The sequence below is a fragment of the Phalaenopsis equestris genome, unplaced genomic scaffold, assembly GCF_001263595.1.
Source record: "Phalaenopsis equestris unplaced genomic scaffold, ASM126359v1 Scaffold000002, whole genome shotgun sequence".
Lineage (NCBI taxonomy): Eukaryota > Viridiplantae > Streptophyta > Magnoliopsida > Asparagales > Orchidaceae > Phalaenopsis > Phalaenopsis equestris.
The window spans coordinates 40,477,683-40,490,734 of record NW_018164444.1 but is presented as its reverse complement, the minus strand read 5'-3'; the positions used below and the strand labels follow the sequence as shown (position 1 = coordinate 40,490,734).

Here is a 13,052-nt window from a genome sequence, read left to right as displayed (position 1 = left end):
TTCCAAGGGCTTTGGCCTCCCTGAATCTTGGATGTAATCTTCACTTTAGTTGTAAAACTCAACATATTTTAACAAATCAATTGGCCAGATTGAAAGTAAATTAAGATCGAAGTGAAAAAATCATCACAACTTCTTTAACATTTTCATGGCTCAACCAATTCAAATCATCATTTCACAAATCTCAATATAAGGAGAAAGATTGAGAAAACTACTCAGAACTCATGGGGGAAGACACAACAAAACTCGGAATTCATATATAAAAGCAAAGTCATACAAACTACAACAAGTAAATAACACTTATCTCTAGTTCCTCCCCAAGCAAACTCCTCGAAGTTCCTCTGAATCTCTTCCTTTCTTTACAGCACACGGAATTCCTCTTCGAAGCGGCAAGGAGGAAGAAATCTCTCTTTTTTCCCTCCACTCTTACAATCTCTCGAAGAATTCCTCACAATTTGACTCTCTACACACTACTGGGGCTCTTGAACGCTATTCTAACCTTCCAACTCCTCGAACTCTTGAGCCTCTCCCTTGTTATTTCAGTCCAAAGTCTTCTTTTAAGGAAGTGGATGAGTTTTAGTAAGAGTTGCCTGAGCATCCCTCCAAAATTCGTCCTCATTCAATGCACCTTTGGACATAATCTCCGATCTCGCCGTCGGCAGCCTCGAGGGCGTGGGCCTTCTAAATTATTTAATCTAGAGTCTCGGGAAATTCTCGTCGTTGGGCTCGTCGTCGGCGCCCTAGTTCAAATCTTCACATTTTGGTACTTTTCGCTCCAAATTGGCTTTTTTTTGCATCTTTTTGCTCCAATGACCCTAATTCATCATTTGTGCAACAAAACATCAAAAATACATTTTTTTTAAGTGCAATATCATAAAAAACTGTGTAAAATAGGTATGAAAATCTCAACTTATTTTCTTTTGGTCATATATCCCATTTCACACACAATGAAATTTTGTTGGCAACATATGTATTGTCAAAAAGGAGTTGGAACCCCCTTAAAAAGAAATGTTGTCTCCTCAAAACACTCTCACACTGTTGACTTCATATTCTTATTTTTCTTAAGAAGGACCTCTTCATTGTTATTATCAATGAAAACTTCTCGCAAAACTTTAGTTACTACTTCTGGCTCTGTATTTTGTGAATTGAGATTCTCATTTTCTTCTTTATTCTAAACTTCTGCTAGAAAGTCATTGTAGGATAATTCAAATTGTGAAAGATCTAATGTGAATATGTTTGCACACTATATGAAATAAAAAAATGGGGAATAAATTGCACTTTAACACTCATTAACATAACACTAATAATTAAAAACTCAGCCTCAACAAACCACAAAGTAAAAAGGGGTTGATATTTCTAACCAAAATTTAGGATTATCAACTTTATAACTACCATATTTAACTCAAAATTTTAATTGATTAATCATATATAAAATATTCATCTCAAAATAAATAATAGGGCTATAAAATCATGAGCAAGATTCTAAAGAATAATTATAATAGTATTCATATTCGCATTCATGATGAAAAAATATTTTGTTTTAAAGACTATTGTATATGATTACTAAAATAGAAGCTAAAAGACACAACATAAACTCCTAAAATAATAAATGAATAATTAAATCAATAACAAAATAGATGCATGCAAATTGAGTTTCAAGATCTTTTTACATAGTTGTGCAAGGTGCAATCACTGTCATTCAAGTTGATTTTATCCCTATAAAGGTCATTTTTTGTAATGAAATGAATTTTATCACACATTATGCATTCATCGTTGAGCATATCATGGAATAATCTTTTTAGTTAAGGTATGAGTAGTCATGACTTGTTTGAATTCACAACATTGGAGTTAGTCTGTCACCTCTACCCCAATTCCTAGCCATAACTTCTTATGATACCCCTTTCAAAGAATGAAGCCACTTCGTGAAGTTCACAACTAAGGTAATCAAAGACTTGTTCACATAAATACAAATACTGAGCGGATGGCTATTGAAGCCCTTTATTTCAAAAGAAGAACAAAAGCAAGAAGTATGACCAACAATTTTTTACAACAATGGTCATAACAATTTAAGTTGAGCTTTAGCTTTTATGATGACTGATGAGATAAGGATCTTGTATGTTGACATATTAGTTTGAATGGCTATTTACTTATTGAGTTTATCAAAGATTTAGTCCTCATTCCAAATTATCAAATTTTTCTTCCCGTTCAATCATTCAACACCAACTAACTAGTTTCAAAAATTGGATGATAATGAGAGATCAAAATGATAATTTCTAAGGTTATTTTCAAGAAAAATTTATTGAATCATATTTCAACTACGACCAAATATTCTCAATAAGTTAAAGATGTGTGTGAAATAACAAATGACAGCCCTTTCTTCCACTTAACTGTTGCCTCCACATGCCACATGCATATCTCAGACTAGGGCTGTCAAAAAAGCTCGTTGTTTGCGAACAGTTCGTGTTAGGTTCATCAATGAGTTCGTGTTCGATTCGTTCGATAAGTAAACGAGACAAACGCGAACAAATTTTTTTTGTTCGGTTGGTTAAACGAACCAAACACGAACAGTGATGCGTTCGTTCGTGTTCGAATCGTTATTGTTTGAAATATAAAATAATATAAAATAATTATATATAAAAAATTTATTATATTTTAAAACATTAAATTTTATAAATTATTATATATAATAAAATAATAATAATAATAATATATTAAACTATAGTAGTAATATACTAATATAGATATTGTATATTTATATAATATAAGTTATATAATTAATATATAATATTATTTTTATATATTAATATTAGGGATGTCAAATTGGCTCGTCGTTCGTGAACAGCTCGTGTTCGGTTCGTGTTCGGCTCGTTCGTTAAGAAACGAACACGAGCTTATTTCAAACAAACTAAATTTTAAACGAACCGAACACGAACACAAGCTTTGTTCGTTCGTGTTCGGTTCGTTTACACCCCTATCTCAGAACTTATGTGGAAATAACACTCAACGCTGAAATATATAATTATATAACGCTTTAGCTGCTATAAAACTTATTCTGAAATGTTCTCATTTTAAAATCCCATTAGATAAATGGTAATACAGAAATTAAATTCATTACCCATTGCCATAAAACTCCAAAATCACAATAAATAAACAGTAATGCAGAAAATAAAACACATTTTAAAAGGATCTCATCCAATATTTCAAGCCGCTGTAGCTATAAGATAAATAGATAAACATGATATAAGAAAATAAAACTAATTGAAAAGGACCCCGCTCCGGCTTGGCTCATTTACAACCCTACTCAAAGCCATACAAAATTAGAAGTGCAGTATGGTTTTGGTAACTGAATCACATTTCACATTACAACAAACCCTTCCAAAACTCTTATATCAGATCTCAAAGTCATAATAAAATAGAGGTAGAGGCAATAATGACTGACAAGATTTTGCTACCAAAAACTATATTTCTCTAAAAGAATCTAAATAGATCTAAGAGAAATCTAAGAAAATTTAAGCTAAGAAGCAAACCTGAGAATAGATATGGAATATTAGAGAAACCCAGAAAATATACTTAAAGATAACACCTCGATAGCCTTCCAAGCAATTGAAGACAAATAGAAGTAGAGAATGAACGCAAACCAAGCAAGAGAATCCAGCGACAACCTCTCAGACTTAGCGATTTTGATAGAAGAGAAGAATAGAACACGTGGAGGTGACAGAAAAATTAAAAAAAAATTCGTTTTAGCGCTGGGAATATTCCTCTAGTGTTATTCCGCATTATTCAGGTGTTATTGTGGTAGTATTCATGTGTTATTGTGTTCTTGAAATATTCTCGGTGTTATAATAACATAATAACACATCAATACCACCATAGTAACACCTAAATAACACGGAATAACACAGGAGAAATATTCTCCTGTGTTACCGGTCTGGATCACAGTAAAGCGCGTGTGTTTTCTTGAAGCCACGTGTACGCTTATCAGTGGACTCCAAATGTAGCTTTACGTTAGGAGTCCTGATGTAATATTTTTCCAAAGAATAGAACCCGTCGAAATTGTTTCTAGGGCTTTCAAAAGGATCGGAGGAGAGGGAAAAGAGGAACCGAACATGATTTAAGTGTTAGGAGATGATATAAAGTAATTAAAAGCTTAATAATATAATTTATATTATATTACCATATAGTACTTATAAGTTATATAAGTTTATAACTGTTACTAATGTATTATCATTAATAATTTATTATATTTTATCTGATTTAACTTTTTAAAATAGGATTTAATTTACTTAAAATATGATAATTTTTTTATTTAAAAAATCTTAATTATATTAATTATAATTTATAATATTTAATTTTATGAATATATATATATATATATATATATATATATATATATATAGATAATTAATTAACTTATTTATTTTTTTTATCAATTCGAGCCGAACACGAACAAACAATGCTTATTTACATTTCAAGCTTAAAAATTTGTTTTGTTCGGCTTATTTTACTTAACGAACGAGCCTAACATAAGTTGTTCATGAGCGACGAGCTAAATTGACAGCCCTAGCTCGAGTCACCATAAATTCGAGTTTGAACTTGATTAATTAATCGAGTTCGAGCCTAACTCATAAACCAACTTATTTGATTATGAGAGCAAAAAATATTAATTCAAACTAGTATTATAATAAAATTAAAAAAAAAGTGTGATTTAGAAAAAAATAATAAGAAATCAATTGTTATATATAAAATATAAATTATTCTTTTAATAATTTAATGATAAAATCTTGAATTTTAGTATATTTTAATCACTTGATATTAATATTTTCTTAAACATGTTGGCTCATTAGCTAACAGCTTAGCAAGTCGAGTCAGGGATGATTTGATCTTAGCTCACAAGTCATTTATACATCAACTGAGTCCAAGCCGGCCTGGTTTAGTTACACCACTTGGTGTTATCCATAGCCAACTTTGGATCCAATACAGATGTCTGCCATTGTCGAAGAACATTTCCAAAGTATATAATGGAATGAAAAACAAAACAAAAACAAAAACAAAAGGTAGGGACCATTACAAGAATGACCTGTGGCATACAAATGTCATAAATTATTCATATAATGGCCTGAAAAGAAAGGATTTGAATAATTGAGTGAAAAATAGGGATTTTGAGAAATATTGTTGTCAATTAAATATTTTAATTTCAGAAAAAATTAGACGTAAATAAGTCTTGTTAAACATATAATGTTTCATCTAGTGAATTAAGTTAAATGCAAGCGAAAAATCTTCTACTGTCATTTAGGGGTGGAACCAGCCTTTTTTCTTGAGATTAATCAAACTTTTTTCACTTCTTCATTATGATTCGCAAGGAAATGAAACAATTCCTAAAAATTTCCTAGATTAATTGATTCAGATTATTCATTATGGCCACGAAATGATAATCATTTTCATATCACTCATTTTTTATGTATTTACATATCCAACACATTTATGACATTGAAATCGTTTATATCACATGAAAAATATTACTATTTTAACTTTTTTTTTAAGTGAAATACACTCTGCCATGCATATATAAGATGATATGTATGTAAACGGTGAAGTTTGGGCTTAAACATGTAAGTAATTCTTCCTTTTTTTTTTTAATGGACATTTACCAATTTTTTCACATGTATTATAAACACAAGAATAATAAAAAATCTAATTATAAATTTACAAGGAGATGCATTAATGGAGCAGTCATTCATTAGTACAAAATATTAACTTTATTAATCTCATCAAACACGAGCTTCATTTGATAGCGTAAGGAATTCACAATTAATCACAACAACGACGCGAGTAATTCATCCATTGGCTCCTTCTTTTATCACGTCAATACACTGTTGGTCATCTTCGTGATCATGATCCCCACTTCCTCCTTGAAGCGCTTCCATCCTTCATCACACATTTCTATCTTCTGAATTGTCGCCTTGCATTTGTGCTCCCCCAAGATTTCGTCCCCGGTTTATGGAAGAGCGAAGAGGAATCTGTTTGTTTTTTTGTTCGCTTTTTATAACTATGGAAAAAAAGATAAAAAAAAAATTATCTCAAATATCTCTTTAGGGCAACTCAAATCCAACGGTTTGAAATTCCTCAACTAATTTCTAATCAATGTTAATATTTGTAGCATGAGATAAGTCTGTCGCAATGAGCCATATCCGGACTAACATCATTAGCATTTATCTATTTGTTTGTTTGTTCGCTTTGTTAACTATGACCAAAAGCTAATTTAGCCGTACATATGTATGCTCATTCTCCAAAAATATAATTGTTAGATCCATATAAAGTTCACTAATATACTTTTATGATCATCAAATTTATTTGAAGATAAATATAGAATATAATTAATCAATTATTACATACATATATCGCATGCAAACATTCATCTAGTGTCCTATTCTGACCGTAAATCACGATAATCTACTGTCATGATGTATTTTGGTGGGTCCCACTTTAAATTTATTTTTTTAAAAAAAATTAATCGCATCCTGACCGTGATCACCGTGATCTACGGTCAGGATCGGACACCGCATGCATTTCTGCATGCGGTGTGTATATGCAATATTTTTCCGTCGCAACGAGCCATTTCCGAACTAACATCATTAGCATTTATCTATTTGTTTGTTTGTTCGCTTTTTTAACTATGACCAAAAGCTAATTTAGCCGTACATATGTATGCTCATTCTCCAAAAGTATAATTGTTAGATCCATATAAAGTTCACTAATATACTTTTATGATCATCAAATTTATTTGAAGATAAATATAGAATATGATTAATCAATTAAAATTATATCATATTCATTTCAAAATAAATTTATGAGTTAAAACCGTTTTAATATTTCGTGCGAGAAGCTCCTCCGAACTTTCCTGCCATCGTAATCTCCGCAATTATCTTTTTTTTCTTAATTATTTGTTAATAGAGAAAACTTCCTCCAACTGTCAAAAATATATATATAAATACATCGTTTCAATATATCTCTTTTTAGATTAAAATATGTCAATAAACTAGGTAAAAATATTACATCACGTCTCCTAACTTAGAGTTGCGTTTAGAGTCTACTAATATAAAGATACATGAAGATGACAAAAAAAAATCATTTTAGCGCAGGGGAATATTCCTCCTGTGTTATTCCGTATTATTCAGGTGTTATTATGTTCTGGGAATATTCTCTGTGCTATAATAACACAATAACACATGAATAACGTGGAATAACACAGGAGAAATATTCTCATATATTATCGGGTCGGATCACAGGAAAGCGTGCGTGCTTCCTTGAAGCCACGTGCCTGCATATCAGTGGACTCTGAACGTAGCTCTACGTTATCATGATATAATATTTTTCCATAAACTAGGGGCATTTACAAACATACCATACGATTCTTATGTATTTACACATCTGATAATTAAACTTTTCATATTTACATTTATAATCCCAAAAATTTTAACAAAAATTCAAATATATCATCATTTTTTTTACTTTTAAAAGTAAAATCTATATTTTAATGCAAAAAATTATGATATTAAAGTATTATAAGTATAAAAATCCAATTATATGTATTAGATGTGTAAATATATAAGAATTGAGTGGTATGTTGTATGTAGTTTTTTTCCTATATATTAAATTACTGTTAAAGGTGTATAATATAAACTTGATGTTAAAAATGTATCATAAAACTCAAGAAATTAATATTATATGCCGGCCATGCAGTGCTAAAGTCCAAAAAAAAATAATTATTATAATAATAACAATAATAACACAAGGAAATCCATATGGAATAACTTTATTGGATACCAAAATAAAAGTCATTTAAAAATGGTATGGCCATTATGACAGACTAAATATATATTGTACAATATGGAGATATATAATATTGAAGAAAATATATTTCACGTGCTTATAAAGCTAATAAATTAGCCTACGTGCCATGCTAGATCGTGATAATATAGAAGGGGTGGCCATTGTCATGCACCCTCTAACGAATGAACATATTTATAAGCCATACTTCTTATTTTGAGGGAATATATTTGAAAATTATTTGAATAAGTTTATGATGATCGAGATAGAAAGATTGATGGATTAGACATTTAGAGTATGTTTGGGGCAGCTTATTTGGTTCGGTGACATTATGAAAACGCAACTGACATGTTTGGGTAAATTACGTTTTGACAGCTTATGCGTTTTCAAAACGCTGAAAACAGCGTTTCACACCGCACCTGTCTAGATGTGGTGACAGCTTTCTGACTGCGGCCTGACTTTTTCAAAAAATAAAAATTTATAATGGCCACCGCACCTAGCTTATCGGGAGATTATTTTTAATCAACTTACAAGTAAATTATTCAATAAGTTGCAGTTGCCCCAAACAAAATCTTAAATTATAAAACTCTTCACAAGAGAACATGTCATAAAATAATTAGATATATGATCACTAGTTTGATGTTGATGAAGTGTTTTAAGATCCAAGAATATAATAAGACCAATAACATATAACAAAAGAAAACACAAAAAGTTAGGAGAATTTACGTGCATGCCTCACATTTATTAGGCTTTAACAATTAAGTTTTGATATTTAATTATGAAAATAAAAACGTCATAATTACTTCAAAATATGAAGGCCAAATTATGGGAATGAGGAGGTTAATAAGGCGGATTAGCATAAGAAGCACGCTTTTTTTAAAAGGAGCATATGTGTCCCTTAGGGGGTGGCGTTTATTTAATAAAATTATATAATATATTATATAATAATTTTATTATTTATAATAATAATAATATTATTATTATTATTATATAAATGATATAACCTCTAATACTAAATCCGAATGGTCCTGCATAGCAGGAGGGTCTTGCACAAGCGATATTAAAATTTAGGGGCATTTACATGCATATGCACCACACAATTTGTTATGCACACATATCAAACACAAACTTTATTTTTAAATTATTATCACTCAAATCACTCATCATAAAAAAATATCATCATTTTAACTCATAGAAGAACATATTTTCATGGAAGATAAAATATTATCATATTATGTATGTAAATAAAAATTAAAATTTACGTATTAGATATGCACAAATACATAAAAATTGAGTGTTTATTATGTATATAAATCCTCCTAAATCCATAGCATATACATAGACCTCACAATGTTGCGAGCGCTATTTACGTACGTCATACTCACACAATTTTGTGTGTGTATGACCTATAATAATTTCCCAATAACTAAGTTATTAGGGGTTATTGAGAGGTTATTGGGAGTATTAACTGTTGGGTAATGTAGAGACCCAGTCCACCGAAATTTAATTAGTTTCCTAATTAAATATATCGCTCACCTACCACATCCCACCTACCGCTCACCTACCTCCCACATACCGCTCTCATGGTTTCTATAAATAGCCTCTTTTGGCTTAAAGGAGAAGACACAAGCCAAGCAAAGCCAAGCCAAGTCCTCTTGAGAGCTAAAAGAAAGAGAGGAAGAGAGAGAGTGAAAGGGAGAGAAGAAAATAGAGATTTTCTTATATACGTCGAGGCGCTCGACAGTGTAATTCCTCGAAGAAATAAAATCATCTGTAGCTCCGTGGACATAGACAAATTTGTCGAACCACGTAAATCTGTGCGTCGCTCTGATGTTTTTATGCGTGCAATTTTACTCATTTCATTTTCGCTTTATTGTCGTCATTTTTCACAACAACTGATATCAGAGCAGAGTATCAGAGCTTGGGTTTGAATCTAAGGAAGAACGATGGACGGAGATGAAGAGATGACATCAAGGATCGAGAAGTTCAATGACACAGATTTTGCTTACTAGAGGATGTAGATAGAGGACTGTCTCTATAGGAAGAAACTTCATCTTTCGCTGGGAAAACTACCAGAAAAGATGGACAAGGCAGAATGAAATCTGTTGAACCGACAGGTTCTAGAGGTTATTCGATTTACCCTGTCAAGATCGGTTGCCCATAACGTCATCAAGGAGATGACTACTGCAGATCTCATGACAGTTTTATCAGGTATGTATGGAAAGCAATCGGTGAATAACAAGGTGCATCTGATGAAAAAGTTATTCAACTTGAAGATGACGGAAGGTGTGTATGTTGCTCAACATCTAAATGATTTCAACACTATCACAAATCAGTTGTCGTCTGTTGAAATTGATTTTGATGATGAGATACGTGCGCTAATATTGTTGGTTTCATTGCCAAATAGTTGGGAAATCATGAGAATGACAGTTAGTAGTTCTGCAGGTAAATCTAAATTGAAATATGATTATATTCGTGATTTGATTTTGGCTGAGGAGGTGCGCAGGAAGGATTCTGGCGAGGCCTCGTGTTTCAGTTCGGCGCTGAATGTTGAGTCTAGAGGGAGATCACACGACAGGAACTCAGACAGAGGAAATCAAAATCAAAGTTTGGTCAGCAGGCAACCTGCTGAAATTATGGCATGGCTGACCACATAAAAAGGAACTGCATGAATCCTTAGAAGAAGGAGAATTATGACGTTAATATTGTAACTGAAGAAATACATGATGCGCTATTGTTGACAGTTAACAGTTCCGTTGATGACTGGATACTAGATTCAGGGGCTTCCTTCCATACATCTTCCCACGGGGAGTTAATGCAAAATTATGTTGCAGGTAACTTTGGGAAGGTATATCTGGCTGATGGAAAAACTCTGGATGTGGTGAGGATGGGAGACGTTGATATTATACTCCTTAACAAGAGCAAATGGACTTTACAAATGGTCAGACACGTTCCTGAATTGAAGAAAAACCTCATCTCTGTTGGGCAGCGCAATAATGGTGGTCATTCGGTAGTGTTCACAGATAACACCTGGAGGTTACCAAATGAGCATTGGTATTGGCTCGGGATAAGAAAACTGACACAATATATATGACTACAGATTTACTCAGGCAATGACATATGAGTCAGAGATGCATTATGGGGAAGCAAAAAAATGTCTTTTTCCTGAAAAGTGGTAGAGCGCCAAATGTAGGAAAATCGGACCTTGTAGACCTTGTACAGACAAATGATAACAAATGATAGAGAACCACAGAGTTATAAAGAAATCTTGCAAGATGAGAATTCGAGCAAGAGGGAGCTGACCAAGAAGGAGGAGAGAGATTTTCTGTCAGAGAATCAGACTTGGGAGCTAGCAGAACTTCCACCAAACTTCCACCAAGGAAGCATTGCATAATAAGTGGGTGTACCGGGTGAAGACTGTGTTTGGTGGCAATAAGAGGTACAAGGCTAGACTTGTTGAAAAGGGCTTTCAACAGATATAGGATATTGCTCTTGCAGTGGGAGCTATAAGCAGATACAGGAGTCCCAGGAAAGAGCTTGGTAGTAGAATGCTACGTTAATGGTGATATGTCAACTAAGGGTGTTACTCGTAAGAAGCTGAGGTTGTGCTCAACTTAAGCTGGTCTTCTGGCATGAAAACTAGGGCTTCGAGTTGTAGAGGTGGAGGATATCATGTTTGAGGAAAATGTCGGTATAGCTAGTGGATGATGCAACCAGTAGGTGATGCAACCAGTAGGTGACGCAGTCAGCGTCCCAGTCTCCAAGTGAGAGAATTGTTGGGTAATGTGGAGATCCGGTTCACCGGAATTTAATTAGCTTCCTAATTAAATATCTCACCTACTGCTCACATACTTTTCCACCTACCGTTCACCAACCACATCCCACATACCTCCCACCTACCACTCTCATGTTTTCTATAAATAGTCTTTTTTGGCTTAAAGGAAAAGACACAAGTCAAGCAAGACCAAACCAAGTCCTCTTTAGAGTTAAGAGAAAGAGATGAAAAGAGAGAGAGAGAGAGAGAGAGGAAGAGAGAAAAAAATAAAGATTTTTTTTGTAAATGTCGAGACGCTCGATGGTGTAATTCCTAGAAAATATAAAATCCTCTGCAGCTCCGTGAACGTAGGCAAATTTGCCGAACCACGTAAATTTGTGTGTTGCTCTGATGTTTTTCTGCGTGCAATTTTACTGTTCCATTTTTCGTTTTATTGTCGTCGTTTTTCACAACATTAACCCGATAACATCTCAATAATCTTCTAATAATCTACCAATACATTATGCGGTTTGACACTCATCTCTTTTCATGTTATTCGAGGATTTTGTGAAGTTATTGGAATTATTAGCTTCAGTAACAACGAGATAACCCCTCTAATACCCAAATAATCTTCGTAAGCACGCAATACTAAAATATTTTTCCAGTGTTGCTGTCCAAAAATTTTCTATTTAAATCATCGTTTATGCTCCCCCTGCATCACCGCAATGTCTTCCCCAACCAGGAAACCCTCCCCCAAATCCCCCAATCCCCGCAAAAAGTTCAAAATCACTCTCCCACCCTTCCTCCGCCACTCTGCATCCTCCCCCAAACCATCCCCCCTTCGCCTCAAAACCAAAACCCAACACCTCCGCCAAATCTTCCACCTCTTCGACGCCAACCACGACGGAAAACTCTCCGCCGACGAGCTCCGTTCCATCTTCTCATCCGACGGCGGATCGGAGCACTTCAAGCCGGAACAAACCTCCGCAGCGTTGGCGGGGCTCGATATCGACGGCGATGGGCTAATCGGCTTCAACGACTTCGTTGCGATGATGACGGCGGAGGAGGAGAGCGAGGAGGAGCTCCGGCGAGCTTTTGAGGAGTTTGAGGAGGAGAAAGGGTCGGGGAGGATATCGCCGGCGGGGTTGCAGAGGGTTTTTATTCGGCGGCTGGGGGAGGATCGGACCGTCAAGGATTGCGAGGCGATGATAAAGCCGTTTGATTTGGATGGGGATGGGGGTTTGGATTTTTGGGAGTTTAAGATCATGATGACCAAGTGAGGGAGAAAATTTTGTGTACGGAAGAAGTTTGTAGAGCTGTGTATATCAAAGATTATTCGGAGGGTGTTGGGTGTTATATTCACGTTATACCTTTTTAACATCTCTATAACTTACCTATAATCCCGCAATACGCTTTGAATAATATCTGATGTATGCAGCTCTACAAAAATCTTACGTACGTAAATTTTTCTCCA

General features: G+C 33.8%; 1 protein-coding gene across 1 annotated transcript; it reads left to right on the top strand.

Annotated features, from left to right (window-relative positions):
* The first annotated feature begins 12,261 nt into the window (after window positions 1-12,261).
* LOC110039287 (probable calcium-binding protein CML41) lies at window positions 12,262-13,052 on the top strand. Its single transcript, XM_020744296.1, has one exon. The coding sequence runs from the start codon at window positions 12,304-12,306 to the stop codon at window positions 12,856-12,858; it is 555 nt and encodes a 184-aa protein (XP_020599955.1). The 5' UTR covers window positions 12,262-12,303; the 3' UTR covers window positions 12,859-13,052.